The sequence below is a fragment of the Malania oleifera genome, chromosome 1, assembly GCF_029873635.1.
Source record: "Malania oleifera isolate guangnan ecotype guangnan chromosome 1, ASM2987363v1, whole genome shotgun sequence".
Classification (NCBI taxonomy): domain Eukaryota; kingdom Viridiplantae; phylum Streptophyta; class Magnoliopsida; order Santalales; family Ximeniaceae; genus Malania; species Malania oleifera.
In genome coordinates, this window is record NC_080417.1 from 138,168,256 (window position 1) to 138,187,835 (window position 19,580).

The window sequence follows — 19,580 nt, forward strand, 5'->3', positions numbered from 1 at the left end:
GATGGGTTGAAATCTCCACCAACTTTGTTCTCAACTTCTTAAAGTTGTTTGTTTTTGAGTTTTCTAATGAAATTGTCGATCAAATGATAAAAATCAGTTATCCATTCCTGAACTCAGAATCTCTCGATTCAATCATGAAGATCATAACTGCATGGTTTTCTCTAAGATACAACATGTTGCACTAATAGTGATAGTGGCTTAGATTTTCAGCAACCTAGTAGTTTGTTTACTATTTATTTTCTTGCATCTAAAAGAAAATTATTGACCTTTTAAATAAGGGCTTCTATTTTATGATAATTTAATTGAATACCAGTGGTGGGCAATAAGTTCGTGAAAGATTCCACAAATTTCTCCAACCAATCTTCGACATTTGGACAAATGTTCAATGACTTCTCTCCTCACACCAAGAAAGGTAGTTCTTGCGTGCCTTGTTTTCTTTCCTTTTTTAGATCCGATTGGTGAAATTGGACAGATGTATAATACTAACAATTGTATTATTTAGTTCTGAATAATGGACAACTGGCTTGAATGTATTATTTTGATGAGTTAGTATGATGTGGATCTTGTGGCTTCTGTGTTTATGATTATTTTAATGTTAAAATTTCTAAATTTTTTTTTAAAGGTCTTGTTTCGGGTACAGCAAAGTTTGAACTTTTATGTGATGGCAAGTGCTCATCTGCCCATCACCTAGCATGTTGTGTGGGTTCAAATCCCAGAATCTGAGGCAGTTCCTTTATATGTATATATATATATAGACATGGGCGTTGAAGGCTGTTCACTATCCACCTTCCCTAGACCTTGCTATAAATAGGAGCCCATGCCTTGAGCTTGTTATAAAAATTTAAGTGGGCGAGACAAGCAATAGATGACATTAGCTCCAACTAGAAAACAGATGAGAAAAAAAGGAGAAAGAAAGGAGAGGATATGTTACGGACAGATAGGATACTTTCTTGTTTGCATTTTTAAAGATTATTATTATTATTATTATTATAGAAGTTTGCACTACTGAAGATTAAAAAACCTCTTTCAATAGGTAAGAAATTAGCCATTTCTAGAGAACTAACACGAATCTCAGTCTCCTATGAGATGGAGGTAAAAATATCACCCAATCCCAGCTTGGTACAACTAGAAAAGGCAGGTCTGTGCAAGGTTTTTGTGAATAAATTTCTGGCTGTTTACAGAACTGTACAAATAGAGCAGCCACATCTTGTTCATCACAACATATGACAGTCTACTTTGTTGTACTTTGCCCTTCCGTAGAGCACTGGATAGAAAAGATCTCAATCACATTCCCTCAATTGATTGTGGGTCATATAACTTGATACTTTGGTTCAGCCCTAGATCTTGCAACTATTGTTTCTTGCTTGCTATGCCAGGGGACAAGATTACGACCATCAAAGGTACAGCGCTCAATAGTACATCTCTGGTCTTCAACTGAACTAGTACACTACAATACCAATATTTTTGTCAAACTTGTATTCTAGGCCTTTACCAAGAGAACCAACTTTATACTGATGGATCCAAACATGCAGCATCCCAGAATGCTTGTGTGGGATTCTCTGTAAACTGATTGAAAGCTCTAACAGCAAAGGAATTATCAGGCCTTAGGACTATTAGCCAATCAACTTCCTGTGCCGATGTTTATCTTCAAATTTTGGTCTATCCCTGGATATTTTTCACATTCAGGTCATTAGGACTATTAGCCAGTTTAACTCCAAATATACTTGCATTGGAAGTAAATCCAGCATATACTTTCTGAGTGACAAATTTAAGCCTTTGCCATACTGGACAACCTCAATGCCAAGTGTGCCTGGGCCTTTGATTTAAAATTTCTTTTGGTGAGAACACTTCACATCTACAAGAAGTGACAATGAAAAGAGAAAACTATCAGAAGCAGGGCACCTCTCTTTTTCCTCTTAACAGAATCTGGGTGATCAGAGTGATTGTACAAAGTCAAATCAAAACCCAATTTTTGCTGAACTTGTCAGTCTTGGCACTGGGTTGCTTTAGATTAGTGGTCTTATGCAACTTACAATTTGCCTCTCTTCATCTAAGCAACATCCCCTGAAGGTTGTTTGGCACATTTAACGTATAATTGATATAAAGTTCATTCAGACTAAGCTGCCAAGGAAATTAGAACCTGAACAGAATTCAACTGAGCTACAGATGAATGTCACAAAGTAATGAACTGAGCAAGTCTAAGTGTGCCCTTTGGTGATCTACTGCTCCTTTTGCCTTCCAGTAATGTCATCACAATGATACTTAATGGTATACACCAAGCAACATTTAACCAATTTCTTACCAGAAGGAAGATCCACTAAGGCTCTTCCCCTCAAGAAGTTGAAGCCTCCATTTCTACATCCATTGCATGCTTCCATTTAGGATGAGCGAGGACCTCAACATGAGTAGAAAGGTAGAAATAGATGAAATCGATGACGCAAAAGTAGGAGGAAGATGAGATAAGGAAATATAATTTGTAGTAAGGCAGGCAACCGGGACAATTAAGAGCAAAATCTGGTGCCTTTGTCATGAGTAGTAGGCAAATTTTTAGCTGAGGCTGATCTCCAAAACCAGAATCCAATACAACAGAGGGATGGGTTGAAGAGGAAGCTCTTCTTATAATGCTCATAAAACTTCATGGTTACATTTGGTTCACAAGATGTGCATTCGTAGTAATAAAATAGAATAAGATGAGAATATACTAAAATAGAAAATAGTCAATCATGCAAAAGCTTGTGTTACTCTATCCAACATGGAATATATACAGTCCCATGGTGAAATTTGGGAAGATTCCATGTCATGAATTCATGAAATATTTTGCATGATCATTTGCTTTCTGATGGCAATTGGCAACACATATCCTTCTGTAATCTTCATATTATGATCATTTAATTCCTAGGAACAGATACTCTGAAGGGTGAACCAAATGTAACTGAAATGTTTCTATGGAGTAGTTACATATGTCTTATTGGGGGCATAAAAGTTGTGACATTCTGCACATAAATGAGAACAAAAATCAGGAGGTCTAGTCAAGAAGGAGAACCTCTAACAGATGATAAAAATGATCATATCTAAGGAACACCCACCATGTGGAAAATAAGGTGTGTCCTCAAAAAGAGTCACATTAGCACTGTAATAGTGCTTGCAAATTTGAGGATAATAACACCAACAGCCCTTTTAAGTTTTAGAATATCCAACAAAGATACATTTTAGCTTGTGCCAACCATACTGAATATAAATGAAACAAGCATTGAAAAAGACACAAGGGACAACAGAAAGCACGCTCTTTTAGGATACACAAGAGAAGGGAACTTTTTCCCTCTAGGACACTAGAAGGCATTCCTTGCATTAGAAAGCAATCTGTAAGAACACAATCCATCCAAAATATTTTTGAGAGCATGCATATGAACAACAATGACTGGATAGTGTCAAGTAAATGCCTATTCTTCCTCCCAACAACCCCATTTTGCTGAGGAGTGTAGGCGCAAGCAATTTGATGAATTATCCCTTTATCTAAGAAAAAAAAAAATGAATCTAATTTTGAACAAATTCAAAAGCATTAGTAGAATGAAAAAAAATTAATACCAATAAAACTGATAAGCATTATTAGAATGGAAAAAAATTAAATACTGACCAAATTGATTTTTATTTCATGATTTCATCACAAAATTGAATGAATGCTCTTAAGGAAATCAAAACTTTCAACAAATATAACCAAATCCCATATTACAAAGGACAAAAAGTATTGATAACTAGGACTCTTGAGACTATACAGACAACAAAATATTTGAATGAGCAAGGGGAAACGTAGATTTATTACTAGATTCAATCCTAGACTAAAGGAAAGGCCTACCTACTATGGTTCCTTAATTAACTAGGGCATCAAGGGGATGTGACCCAAATACAAAAAGACAAAGATCACCCACACTGCAGGGTGTCCAAAAAGTCTAGAATTACAAGTGTCATTTAAAAATAGCCCACTATACCAGATCATTACCATAGCAACTTCTAAGTTCTAACCTGTTAGGGTGTAGCTGATCCTTCAAAAGCTCTCTTGCTAATCTGTAAGGATTCCCTAATTGACACACTTGACACTCAAAAATGGGAAATAGATTTGAAAACTGTTGACATTGCTGAATCTTTAGAAAGGATGGATATCCCAATCAAGCAAGCCGCTAGTGCAAAGAAACACCTGGTGAAGAAAAAGAAGACACCATATAAGAACAACCTAAAGGTCCTAAACTACCACCACCTCCATCAAAATAATGCAGCCTGTCTTTTGAAGGCTTCAGCCAACCTTCTTTATTTGTATAAAATAATAAGATGGATAGTAGATAGTCATCAAGCAGGTTAGAGGCCTTGTCAAGTGACTAACTGATAACGAATAGAAAGAAAACTTAGTTGCATTCACAACAGAGCGAAGAGGAATAGAGGGAAAAGACAGTATCTCTACAACTAGAGATCTGAAAAACCAGAAGTGCACTAGACTTAATCTGAGCCTGGAGGCACAATTGCACTAGTCACAATTTGAGCTTGGCTGCCACTTTTGGTTCCATCATGTTCCATAGCCACACAAGAATCATGTGATTCTCTTTAATCCAATCGTATTCTTTAGAAAATCAGGATCTGGAGGAGTTTGGAAGTAGTAATTTGCCGTCGCTTTTGCACTGATATACACCCTTACTGCCTGCAACCACAAGAGGAAAAAGCCAACTTAATGGCTTTCATCTGCACATTCACACTATTGGTGGAGACTTTATCCATAGAAGCATTAGAAGTTCACTTAAGAGCAATCTACAATGCACAAACTATGCTCCAGCAAGTCAGCAGAAAAACACCCTCACACAGCAGGCAGGAAGCTTGCAGCCATCGAGCAGGAAACATGACAGATAACACCTGGACAGACCACAAAAGCAACTGCAAGTCTTGAAACTAACTCCAATCATGGGCATGTAGCCGAACTGAGAAAAAAAAGAGTCCCCAAACGACTCTCAAATGAGAGAGAACATCCGATTTTAAAAATTGAATGTAGACAGATAAAGAAAAGGGGGGCAAAGACTTATCTAAAAGACTAAAACCAATTAAGATCAATCAGATTTGGAAGACATTATTGCTTTGAACCATGTTATAAATCAAAGAAATCTGATAATAGATGACTTGGGTTTCAATTAAATAAAAGAAAAGATAAGGAAAGAAAGGACAGAACAGGTTATGGCCAGAGATGGTCTGGGATAACTTCTCCCAGGACCCAGACCATCCACACCCTGTATTTGCATTGATGACTAAGAATCTCTTTCCTATTATAAGACAAAAATAAAACTTGCTAGATAATTTAGCCAATCTAACATAAGCCCCATTCTCTATTGGGAACAAGTCCTAGCTTCATGTTATTTATTTATTTACATTAAACAGTTGTTTCGAATAGAAACAACTACAACTGATGTGATTGCCTTCTATGCTAGAAAAAGGCAATAAAAACTGTTGAGATTTTGATTAAATGAATAACCTAACTTGAAGATAGGTCTCTCCTCTATTTATAATACAAATCAAATACATTCTAATGACCATAATACCCTTACTAACTCTCGCCAATTAACATTCTAACACACTTAATAATAATACTAAAAGACTTAAATAACCATTAACACTCCCCCTAAAGCTTGGTGAAGATAATCCAAACACAAACATATAGAATTGTGTATGACAAATATAATCTGTTTTCATATTAATGTGCTTATGTTGATGGCTTTACTTGGCTTATGATGCTTATTTCTTGTAAAATATTGTTTGGGGAGCCAAGTTGGCTTGCCTTTTGAGTGTAATGCTTTGCATTTTTGATTGGGACTTTTGTTTCCCTTTCTCCTGGGTATGCCCAAAGTATACTGTACATATCCTTTTGATCAATATATTTACTGTTTACTGATAAAAAAAAAAGATATCATATGTTCCTAGCTTGTTACAAATAAATTTAACATGAGCATCCCCCAAAGCTTTGGTAAACAAATCATCAACCTACATAGCAGACTTCACATAAGTGGTAGTAATGAGCTTCTGCACAAGTTTCTCTCGAACAAAATGGCAATAAACTTCAATGTCTTTCGTTGGCTCATTGAATATCATATTGAAGGCAATAGGAAGAGCATCTTGATTATCATACATCAACTCTATTGAATGAGAATGTGGAAAATCCGATTTTTCGAACTTGTTCTTCAACCAAACAAGTTCACAAGTAGCTTGAGTCATAGCTCTATATTCTAATTCAGTGCTTGACTTGACCACCACAATTTGTTTCTTACTCTTTCGTAGGAACCAAATTACCGTCAACCAAGATACAGTATGATGTTATGGATCTTCAATTGGAAAGCGACCTGACCCAATCTGCATTTGTATACCCCTGAATATAAGTGCGACCTTAATCTTGATATAAAAGACCTCTCCCAGGTGCACCTTTGAGATATCTCAAGATGTGATGCATCCTAGTGACTTGTCATCGAAGAATCCAAAAACTGACTGAAAATACTGATTGCAAAAGATATGTTCGACTGAGTGACTATGAGATAATTAACTTTTTTTAACAAGTCTCTGGTTGATCTAGGATTAGGCAACAAATCGCCCATATCCGACACTAACTTCTTGTTAGGATCCATGGGTGTATCAACCGATTTGAATTCCAATAGTCTAATCTCATCCAATAGATCAATAACATACTTACTCTGTGACAAAGTGGTTCCTATATGAGATCTAGATACTTTTATACCCAAGAAGTATTTCAATGATCCCAAATCTTTGGTTTGAAACTTAGTTTATAAAAAATATTTTAGGCTTAGAATATCTTGATCATGATCACCCGTAATAACAATATCATTGTGTCAAATATTTTGTAAATGGCCAAATGAATTGGCTTTGAGTTCTGTATATTATATATAGACTTTACAAGAATGCTATACATGGAAAGTAAATAAGGTCTAGCATTATTCTAGCCCTATACAAGTAAACTATAATCCGTCAAGCCCTATACATGTAAACTAAATATATGCTAACTATACAAAATAATGAATTAAAATATAAGGTAATAAATGTGGGCTGAAGTGAGGAAAGAAATCTTTTGCTTTGTTGTTTGCTGTTTCGTTGACAACCCCCCTTTAATTGATGCAAGTTCATCAACAAGCATCAATTTTCTACTTAGGAAGCAATGTCGATGACGAGTGAGAGCCTTGGTGAAGATATCCGCAATTTGTAATTCAATGGAAATGTGTGGAAGAGTGATAACATGAGTTTCAAATGCTTCACGGATAGAGTGACAATCGCATTCAATATGCTTCGTGCGCTAATGATAGACAGGACTGGCTGTGATCTGGATAGCACTCATATTATCGGCATGTAGAGGTGTAGGATCTATTTCAGAAAAATCTAGCTCAGCAAGCAAGCCTCAAAGCCAAATAATTTCAGAACAAGCAAGAGACATCGCTCGGTATTTAGATTCCGTCGATGACGTAGAAACTCTGTCTTGCTTCTTACTCTTCCAAGAGATCAGTGCATCACCTAAGAACACACACCAACCAGTGATGGAGCAATGTGTATCCGCACAACCAGCCCAATCAACATCGCTATTAGCAGCAAGGTGAGTAGAATTGCCTGCAGGGAAAAATAAACCACGGGCAGAAGTGTCCTGAACATAGCGTATGATCCTACAGACCGCAACCAAAATGAAGATGAAGAGGAGTCTGAAGAAACTGGCTGACTTGCTGTACAACAAAAGAAATGTCTGGTCTAGTAATGGTGAGATAGACAAGACTACCCACCAACTTTTGGTATAAACTGGGATCAGCAAGTAAGTCACCCTCCTATTTGCGAAGCTTGACATTTAATTCCATGGGAGAGCAAAAGAAATGTCTAGTCTAGTAATGGTGAGATAGACAAGACTACCCACCAGTAATCACAATATCATCAACATTAACCAAAAGAACAACAATACCCATGTCTGATTTCCGAAGAAACAATGAAGTGTCATACTTGCTCTATTTGAATGAAAATTGTAATAAAGTGGTGCGTAATTTATCAAACCAGGCCCTTGGAGCTTGTTTGAGACCATAAATAGAACGACGAATCTTACACACATGGAGTCGGAGAGGGAAACAAGCTCGGGGATGGCTTTATATAAATACACTCTTAAGATCCCCGTGAAGAAAAGCATTCTTGACATCCATTTGATGTAGCGGCCACTCACTAGAAACAACAATAGTCAGAATCGTTCGAACAATAGTCATCTTAGCCACAAGAGCAAAGGTCTCTTCACAATTGACACCATATTCTTGATTATTCCCAAGTGCAACAAGGCGAGCTTTGTAACGATCCATACTTCCATCAGATCGGACCTTGACTGAGTAAACCCATTTACAACCTAGAGGAACAATGGTGGGAGGACAAGGCTCAATGTCCCAGGTGTGACTGGCCTCTAAAGCGGCAATTTCTTCTTGCATAGCTTGTCACCAACACTCATCTTTGGCAGCGTGTGAGTAGGAAGTGGGAATATCTAAATTGGACAATGCAGTAGTAAAAGCTGAAACAGAGTTACCAGAACTTGAAGAGGGAAACCCTTACCTGTCCGGGGGTACAAACACTCGAGAAAACGACGTACCAAAGGCTCTAGAGGTGTTGCAACTGACTGAATCTAGGGCATGGTAGGATTAGATATCGGATGAGCTACCGGAAGAGGCTGTGGGCGGAGGCACTACGTATACACAATACCTAGTTTAAAACAAGAACTAACTGGATGAGGATCCAAGAACTGCTCCTCAAAGGTAGGAGAATCACAATAGGAGAGGAGGGTACAGAGGAGACAGGAAAGAAATGTTGATTTTCAAAGAAAATAACATTTCGTAGAAATGCGTGTGTGATGTAATGTAGGATCATAGCAAACAAATCCCTTTTGACACACATTATATCCCAAGAATGCACATCAAACATATTGAACAGATAATTTATGTCGCTCGTGAGGAGGTAAATGAACAAAACATACACAACCAAAGGTACGAAGGTTATCGTAACTAGGTCGCTTAGCAAATAAACGGAAATAGGGAGACTCCGTGAGTAGGACTTGAGAAGGTAAACGATTAATAAAGTAGCAGTTTTCAGAGGCTCAACTGAGAACAAGGATGGAACAGAGGATTCAAGCAAGAGAGTGGACCACGTCTAGGAGATGGCGATTTTTCCATTTAGCTACTCCATTCTGTTGGGGAGTAGCAGGACATGAACGTTGATGAATAATGCCTTTAGAACCCAAAAATGATTGAAACTCAGTTGACACATATTCACTACCAAAATCTGTGCGTAATGTCTTAATAGAAGTAGAAAATTGATTGTCAACATATGCTAAAAACTTAGTGAAAATACAAAAACCTTAGATTTAGAGTGAAGAAAGTAGACCCAAGTAAATCTGCTATGATCATCAATGAAAGTCACATAGTATTTAAATTTTTCATGTGAACTAACCGAGGAAGGTCACCAAACGTCACTATGGATAAACTCAAAACACTGAGAAGCTCTACTAGCATGCAAAGGGAAGGAAAGAGTTTGCTTTTACCAAGTTTGCAAGAGGCACGCTCAAAAGATAAAGAAGAACGTTCTTTATTACCAAGTAAACCAGAGTTCAATACATGAGATAAGATCTGAGTATTGGGATGGCCTAAACGACGATGTCACACCATACTAAGATCTGAAACATTATTACAAGCAAAAGACTTAATAGAAGAAACTGGAGAATGTGTTGGAACAGGAAAAAGTAGTGGAAACAAGCGCCCCACTTTAGATCCCTTCGCGATCAGCTCCCCCATTACCTGGTTTTGCACAACACAACCATTATCAGAAAAATTAACTGCACAATTGTTATCAACTAATTGACCAACAGATATATGATTCGTGGAAAGTTGAGGAGCAAGAAACACATTAGTAAACTTAGAGGAGGCATTTCTGACAGTAGCTATTGGCAAAGAATTGCCATTGGCAGTCTAAATAGCAGATTGACCAGCGTAGGGCCGAACATGACACAAGGTAGTGGGATTATCCGTCATGTGATTAGAGGCACCCGAGTCCACATACCAGAGATTAGTAGAATTGTTACCTTGGAGCCCCATTGCTGATAATGCTGAAATTAGCATCTGTTGCACCATTTCGAGTGTGCAATAATTCGCTAGAGAAGGTGCAAGAACAAAGAAGTCACTTGAAGAAGAGCTAGGGGCCGCAAAAGTCACTGTGGGGGTACACTAACAGAAGTTTAAAATGCCTAGGCCTGACGATTCTGCGAGCGGATACGACATTCTTTGATAATGTAAGAGCAGAATTTTTTGGATTAATTAGCTGCGATATGTCCAAATTCTTTGCTCCAAAAACACTACAAAGTGCTAGAATGCGCAGGCGGTCCTCATCGTTGAGTAGCATAAGCCACAGGGCAGACTCGGAACTACCATGAGATTGTGCCAGAGTAACTTGAGTACTCAGTCGTTGTTCTTTACAAAGTAACTCACCAAAACAAACATGTAGAGAAGGAACAAGAGAGCGATTTAGCAGAGACAAGTGAACAGATTCATACTTGGGGCGGAGTTTCATAAGAAACTAATCACGACGACTAGTCTCATGAAAGACGTTGAATAATGGGAAGAGAAGCCACAGGAACATCTGCAGTAACCAGATCAGAATATTCATTCCAAAGAGTCAAAAACCCCGAATAATAGTCTTAGATGGAACGATTATCATGTTGAAATATGGCAATCACATGCTCTAACTGAAAACGACGGGCATTGTTATCTTGATGATATACTGCTTTTAAATAAGTCCACATGGATTGAGCGGTGCGATAAGGTCACAAGTTGGGGACAATATGTGGCTCAACCGAGCCAAGAAGCCAAGACATAATCTGAGCATCAAGCACAACCCATGAAGGACAAGCTGCGGACTCCTTGGATTTATCAGGATTGGGTGCATAGTCTATGCCATCAATATGACCTCAAAGATCTTTTCCCTTCAGGAAAAGTTCAAATTGAAAAGCCCACGTAGAATAATTGTTGCCCATAAACTTGGCACACAGGTGCAGAGTCCATGCTAAATAATGGAGAAAATCGAGAAGCCCAAAAAAACAGATTGTGTCGAAAGAAACAGACCACCAGAAAATCTAGAAGCCCAAAATAAACAACGCAGGTACAAAGAAAAACCAAGAACAACCTCCCTGCACTAAAAATTAAATCTTGAACCAAAAACCTGTTGTGCCGAGTAGATAAGTACCAGAAACAGCAACACAAAGCTGTTGCCTGCTTTCCAAGAGTCACAAACAGCAACAGAAACTGGTAAATAAGTGGCAAACCAGAAACCTGCTGTGTCTGCTTGCCGAAAGTCACAAGACTGTTTGCCGAGAGTCACAAACAGCAACAGAAACTGGAGAAATAAGTGGAAAACCAGAAACCTGCTATGCCTGCTTGCCGAAAGTCACAAACAGCAACAGAAAACTGTTGCCTGCTTGCCGAGAATCACAAGGACATAAACTGGAGGAATAAATGGCAACCTAGAAACCTACTGTGCTGACAACCACACAGCCACAGAAGTACTGAAAGAACAGAGAAAGATTCCAGAAGAGAAAACAAAACCACAACAGCCACGAAACCGAGAAGACAAAAAATTGAAGGGAAAAAAATCCTAGCAGTCAGCTGGCTCTGATACCATGTCAAATATTTTGTGAATGGCCGAATGAATTGGCCTTGAGTTCTGTATATTATATATAGACTTTACAAGAATGCTATACATGGAAAGTAAGGTCTAGCATGATTCTAGCCTTGTACAAGTAAACTATAATTTGTCAAGCCCTATACATGTAAACTAAATATATGCTAACTGTACAAAATAATGAATTGAAATATAAGGAAATAAATGTGGGCTGAAGTAAGGAAAGAAATCTTTTGCTTTGCTGTTTGCTGTTCTGTTGACACATCCACATACACAACAAGAAGGATCTTAACCAATGAAGTACGATGATAAAACATAGAGTGATTCACTGCACACCGTCGAAGGCCAAACTCAAGTAAAATAGTATTGAATTAACCAAACCATGCTCTAGGAGACCATTTTAAACCATATAGGGCCTTTTTAAGCTGACACACTAAGTCGTACTCCCCCTGAGCAACAAACCCAGGTGGTTGCTCCATATAGGCCTCCTCCTCAAAATCACCATGCAAGAAGACATTCTTCACATCTAACCGATGCAAGGGTCAGTGACATATGGTAGCCAAGGTGATGAACAGACGTACTGATGTAAGTTTAGAAACCGGAGAAAAAATGTCAGGATAATCTAAACCATACATTTGAGTATACCCCTTAGGAACAAGACATGCCTTTAGATGAGCCACAAAACCGTCAAGGTTGACTTTCACAACTTATACCTAGCAATAACTGACCACAGACTTGTCAGGAGGAAAAGATACCAAGTCCCAAGTACTTTTGTCGTATAAAACATTCATCTCTTCAACCATGACATTTCTCCACCCTGAGTGGGCTAAAGTTTTACGGATTTAGGAAGGGAGCAGATGATAAAGTAGTAACAAGCAATAATAGGAGGGTGGTAAGAAGTCATAGCAAACATAGTTGGAAATGGGATGTTATGTACATCCGCGTTTACCTTTCTAGACAGCAATCTAGGATCAACATCATGGGAAATATGATCATTAAACGAGGAAACCAAAGGCATAGTAGTGGAAGCTAGAGGGGACCCTCTTCCTTGGAGCTACCGTCCTGAATACATCTGCAAATGGAGACACAGGTGGTTGATTGGATAAGGACGATAAACTAGAACTTGGAAGATTAGGCAGAGGAAGAGGCTTTTTGAGATCAAAAGCACTTAGGGACTAAGTCTAGTAAGGTGTAGACTCAAAGAAGGTAACATTTGCAGAAACAAAGAAGCGATGCAGCGTAGGACTATAACAATGATATCCCTTTTTGAGTATATGAGTAGCCCAAAAAGACACATTTTATAGCACAAGGATCTAATTTATTCACCTTGGGAATTAGTTGATGAACAAAGGACAAACACCTGAATATACGAGGAGGTAGAGAGAATAAAGGTGAATTAGGAAAGAGAATGGAGTAGGGAATTTTACCACTACAAATAGAGAATGACATCTTGTTGATAAGATAGCAAGTAGTAAGTACAACAGCACTCCAAAACACTTTAGCTGCATGTATTTGATAAGGTAAGATGCGAGTGACTTAAAAGGATATTTCTATTTTTCTTTTCTGCAACCTCGTTTTGTTGAGGAGTGTGAGCGCAAGATGATTGATGAACAATACCAAATCGAGTCATGTAAGTAATGAATTGAGTACTGAAATACTCTTTAGCATTACCATTCCAAAGTATTCAAACTAGCTACCAAATTGAGTCTTTATTTCAGAACAAAAGACACAAAATAAATGAAATAATTCTGAACGATTTTTTATTAAATGTAGTCAAGTATTCCTTGAATAATCATCCACAAAGGTTATAAAGTACTGGAAACCCAACTTGGACACAACTTTACTAGGACCCAAACATCAGAATGGACCAACATGAAAGGGCTTGCGGTCCATTTATTGACTTGGGAAGCAAAAGAGACAAGATGATGCTTTCCCAAATCACAAGACTCAATCAAGACTCAACATTGAACTCAAATTAGGAACTAGACATTTCAACTTTTCTAACAAAGGATGACCAAGGCGACAATGAATTTGGAGAGGTGTGGCAGCAAGTAATGCAAATGGTAGAAAGAGATAGTAGCTCAAAGTGATAAAGTGCACCAGTTTCATACTATTGGCCAATCATATTCCTCGTCTTCAAATCTTGAATGACCACAAAAGTAGGGAAAAATGTAACTAAACAATTCATGCATTTGTAATCTTGCTAATGAACATAAGATTGAAAGTAGGGGTGTAATTAGGTTTGGTTGGTTTTTAGGCATGTTCAACACCTAAACAGATTCTATCGATTCGGGATTTTTATGAATCGAACCCCCGAACCGAAATTGAAATTGCCTAAAAGTCAAACCAAACCGAACCAACTATTCTCAGTTCGGTTTGGTTTTGTTGGTCCGTTTAGGTCTCAATGTGGCTTTTTATTGATCTCAATTATGCTTGTTAATTAAAAACCAACCATCTTAAGAGTCAATTTAATTAAAAAAAAATTGACCAATGAAATTTTAATTCAGCCAACAAAAAAAATATTAAAAAAGGGCAGCCCGGTGAATGATCCTTTCATTTGCAATATGCATTTTTAATTCATTAGAAATAATGAATTAATGAATACTGCATACTTGAATTTATGAATCTAGGTCATATAACAAACCAATATCCGATTTTTTTAATTTTTTAACCATAAATAAGTTAAATAAATAACTAAATATAAAATATTTTAATATTTATGGTTTGGTTTGGTTTTGCCGATTTTCTAAACATTCAAACCGAAGACGAAACTGAAAGTGTTCTCTCATTACCTAAACCGAATTGAACCAATTCACCTACAAAATCGACTAATTTCGGGTTAGTTTGGTTTGGTTCGTTGCGGTCAGTTTTGTTGGTTTCAGTCAGTTTTGTTACATCCATAATTGAAAGGAAACTTGTGAATATACAAAACCAAAGAGAAATAGAAGAAGTGGGATTTATAGTCCCAATTACCTTAACGACAGTGATGGATCCATCAGAGAGAGTAACACAAGGTAAATTTTTAGGATACTGAAGAGTAGAGAAGAAATTAGGTATACTTTTGATATGATCAGTGGCAGTGAAGTCTATAACCCAAGGACTAGGATAAGAAGAGTATTGGATGGCAGGCATGCTGTGGGATTACCTATTTGGGCAAGAGATGCAATGGGAAGGGAAGCTTGTTGTGATGCTTGATTCTGCTGGAACTTGGAATGCTCTTCCTCTAACATAGATGCAGTATGTTGCTCCCCACTTGGCCCCAAAGGTGTGGAGTTGGTGGTGGCTGCCCTTAAAGGTGTGGGTTTGGTGGTGGCTGCATTGGCAACATGTGAAGGTCTAATATGGAGATCCCAACACTGCTCAATAGTATGATTAGCTCGTCCACAATGAGCGCACTTGCGAGGAGTGCCTCTACCTTGTCCATCTCTACCACCACAACCACTTGAATCATCTTGATAACTTCTGCAATTGTTTGTAGAGAACTAGAATCACCATGTGTGGCAAAGGCTGTCCTCTTAGAGCCAGATGCAAGAGCAAGAGAATATGTGCTAAAGGAAGCACAAAGGACGCGAGAATAAACATCAGGAAATGATGACAACTCTGCACTGCTAAGTATCTGGGATTGGGCTGCCTCAAGCTCAGGTTTCATGCCCACTAGAACCCGAAGAATTGTCATCTGCTCCACTACTTTTGCATCTCACGAACATCAGCAATTATAAGTTGCATGACGTTAAGCTCCTCATGAATGCGTTTCATCTCTCTAAAATAATCTGCAATACTTCTATCTCCTTGTTGTAACTGAAAGTACTCCTGGGATAAGTTATACATATAATGTGACTTAAGAGTACAGAAGCTTGGCATAATCCCAAAACTCCTTGCATGTATCTAGTTGCATGCACATCCATTCAATCTGGGGTTGCATCGAATTCCACAAGAAGGAAACAATTCAAGGCATCTTCCTGAATCCACACTTCTTTTCTCTTCGCATCAAAAGGATTAGTTTGGAGCAAGTGGTTAGATTTTCCTAATCCTGCTAAATAAACCCAAACAGCCTTTAGACCACTGAACATAATCCTTTCCATCCAACTTTTCAGTTGTTATTTGTGGCAGCAATGAAGGAAGCATGTTTTTTGGATTCATAGACTCCATCCCAACACTCACAAATCAGCAGCCACCCCATTGTCAAACAATAAGAACAATCAAAACTAATTGGGAAAACCACAATTGAGATGAAGCACTGAAACAACCACAGATGAGGTGACCCACCTACAAACTGATATAACACTGCCATGGCATCACAAAACAACTAATCAACACTGCCACTGCTCCAAGAAACTCACAAAAATCCTTTACAGACTCCGAACAACAACTATGGTTTACCATGAGTGCATGGTTGAAAAGGGTTGGATCTTTGAGCAAAAAACATGCCCAACAGTTTGATAATATGGTCTAAGGGAAGGCATTAGAATATGATAGAGGAAAAAAATCAGAAAAGGTGGCCGGAATCTCTCTCACATGCTGGAGCATGGGGTCGGGACTGCCAGCAGTCAGCCGGCGCATGTCAGCACGTGGGGAGTTTTCTAGCAATGGGATTTTTTAAGGTTAGGTTTCAGAGGGTTCTGTTTTTGGCTACATGGCTAGTTTTGTGAAATAATGAAGGGTTGTGGTGGTTCTGAGAAGGGCAGTGTCGGGAGGGTGTTTTTGCTGCGGTTGAGTGTGATCCAGTGTAGGTGAGATCACGCTTTGATACTGTGTTGAGATTTTGATTAAATGAATGACCTAACTTGAAGATAGGTCTCCCCCTCTATTTATAATACAAATCAAATACATTCTAATGACTGTAATACCCTTACTAACTCTCACTAATTAACATACTAACATGCTTAATAATAATACTAAAAGACTAAAATAACAATTAACAAGAACAAATCTATGCTCGGATTTTTAAGAATAATTTTCCTCTGAATTCGGAACATCACATAATCGGAAAAAAATAATTTTCTATGGAATAAAAATTGGGCTGCTATTACTTTGATGTATAGAGATCTTGTCTAATGAGGAAATTAACTCCAAAATGAACTTTTTTGTTTGAATATGGCTTTGTAAAAACAAGCAGAATCAACAGAAATCCCCTTTTAAGGGGGAAAAGGCAAAACATTGGCTTTAAATGTGACAATCTGTAACTGAAGTGCATTTCTTTACACTAAGAAACAGTGAGAGAAGCAACTGTCTCCCGGTTTTTATAGCATCCTTCAATAGGTCATTTTCATGTTGATTTATATAATTATATTCAGCGTGGTCTTGAGTTGTTCATTAACTTCTGCACCACTGACTTTTTCTCTTTATTTCTTTCTTTTATGAATGACAGGAGATGAATTTGAAATAGTTGATAAATCTAAGTATTAGTTTAGAATTCTGAAGTATTCAGTAATATAGAATCTATCACCATTTTCTGGACAGGTAAGGATTCTTCTGCTGCAGTTGTTGATGTTGAAGCAGACATTAAAGATGCAGACTGAGGCTGCTTACCCTGAATCAGCTCATATGCAGTAAGATCCTTAAATTTAAGAAACCTGTTTACCTCCCAAAGAAAATCTGATTTTTGTGTTGGCATTATATCACACTGGTCATGAGGCATGTTTGGACATCAAATATGGAACCTATTGTTGTCTGTACTTCAAGATTTTCTTGTTTCTTATAATTATTATGGAACTGGCAGCATTAGAAAGGGAGATACAATACTGCATGCATGTTGGAATGGCAAATTTCTACAATGTAATTAGCATTGTCATTTCTGATATGTTTATAGCCTTTAATCTTTCTCAATAGATTTGGTTTGACACCATTTTAACCAGTCATCCAATGTGGGCTTCTGAGACTTGAGGTCTAAAAATTGATACTAACCTACAGCTCTTTTAAAGGGGCTTCTCAGGGCCTAAAGCCCCAAATTAGAAAACCTAGGCTTAATAGAGTGAGGCTTCTATGAATGTATGTCTATATTTTATGTTTATCAGTGTTTAATAATTTTTTTATGCAGGTAATGTTGATAGATTTGGTATTCTTTGTTCTTTTTCAATTGGATTGTAAAATATATGTAGTTACTAATTGGATTTTGTATAAAAACTGAAAGCTTGTGTTGCCATAAGAACACATCAGCTCACAGTTGAATCTTGGAAAGGACTGGGGAGAAATTGCAACCAAGTGCATTAGACTCCCACAAGGGGAGGATAGTCTAATGCGTGCAGTCTTACCAGAACATGCAGAGGGGTTGTCTCTGTGACTTGAACTTTGCGTACTCAAAAGAACTACCATTAAACTCAAAAGCTAAAAAATGCTAAAGAAGTTCATTGACTCTATTTTAAACCAATTTCAGCATTGTCTTGTCCTTTCTATTCCTTACTCTGATCCAAACAAGCCTTATAATTTCCTCAATGAATCATATAGATTAAGTAGCATTGGAGCTAGAATGGAGGTAGTTTGAATCTGAGTGAGAAGTACTAATGCTGTATTGGGGTAACTATGTTAATTTAATTGTGTGCGCCCATCAACATGCACATGCACACACAATCTGCTCTAGGGAAAAGTAGCTACTTTATTTGATGGATGAGGAATAATGAAAAAACCCAGGATATTATTCTATTTTGTTAAATCTTGAATATGGTGGTACCTCTAATTGCACCTGCCTATATCTCTCTCCTGCATGACTCACAAGTAATCTAGCAGTTATTGTTATTTTGTTATTTGAATTCCTTATCTTGGTTTCTCCATTAAGAAATGCAAAATGAAATTCTAGACCTCTTTGTTGCTTTTGTGCGAACCCTGGTGGCTTGATTTGTTGCTCTGTTGCATTTGATGATTGCGTAATTTGGATTAGTAGCTTCAAGTCAAGAATGCAGGACCAAATAGAATTTACTTATTTATTTTAAAATTTTTGCTTACCCTCCTTATAGTTCTGGATGGTGTCCTGTTCCCAGATGATAACAAATAATATACTGTGTCCTTCAGCTTCAGGATCTTGTCATGTTTAATTATGAAAGCCATCTATATTGTTGTGTTTCAAATGACCAGAAATGGTATGGAATTACTTTATAATTCTTGATTGGATCGTTCTCATTTGTTTGATGTTGCTGACTTATTGGAGATTACTTTTGCAAAGAAACCTCTTGAATTATTTATTGCAGGGAAGGATTTGCAGTTTGGGGTTTTAATTGTGAACTAAAATGTTAGCAAATGTAAAATGGGAAATATACCCAATTTGAATTCGTAGAAGAGAAAAAAAAAAAATGATGACACTGGTAAGAAATCAATTGGTCTTTTCCTTTTGAAGAGAAAAAAAAAAAGGTAGAAAATATTTCTAAGTTCCTGGTTTTTTTGGCCTTGTGTGCGCGCTTGTGTTTTTTGGTGTGGGTTTTAGGGGGGGACAGCCACCAGCTGTGGCAGTGGGGGAAAGTTATATTTAAAAGAAAATAATCATGTCCAAACACGTATAAATTTCATCATTCGTATTTTTGTTGGCATTTGTCATGAAGAAAATATGGGTGTTAGTTATTACGATATGCCTCCACTGCAAATTGCTGAGACAGTTTTTACGACCATTAATGCATTTGTATATCTATTTCAGTGAACTGAATGAAACTCTGAAAGAATGAACCCATCACGCTGGAGTAGGACTGCAGGAGTGCGCTCTCTAGCGAGCAAATCAACTTCTCAACTGTATTTTGACCTGTCTATTATTTATTGGGAATTTTTTCTTTTTCCTGTGGTCTTGTGCTTGTAAATTTCTTGAGATTGTATGCAGGAAGAAAAATTTCTTGAGATTGTATGTGGACACTATCTAAAGAAAATTTTGATCAATCTTTGGGTGTCAT

At 37.5% G+C, this 19,580-nt stretch overlaps 1 protein-coding gene across 6 annotated transcripts in view; it reads left to right on the forward strand.

The window, feature by feature from the left end:
• Positions 1 to 19,566, forward strand: part of LOC131144017 (uncharacterized) — a 33,623-nt gene extending 14,057 nt beyond the window's left edge. For all 6 annotated transcript variants that reach the window (XM_058092361.1, XM_058092365.1, XM_058092371.1 and 3 more), the window contains 3 exons: positions 314 to 412; positions 17,173 to 17,261; positions 19,334 to 19,566. In XM_058092361.1, coding sequence (XP_057948344.1) covers positions 314 to 412; positions 17,173 to 17,231 — 158 coding nt within the window. In that variant the 3' untranslated portion in view covers positions 17,232 to 17,261; positions 19,334 to 19,566. The remainder of the gene's footprint in view (positions 1 to 313; positions 413 to 17,172; positions 17,262 to 19,333) is intronic.
• The last annotated feature ends 14 nt before the right edge of the window (positions 19,567 to 19,580 follow it).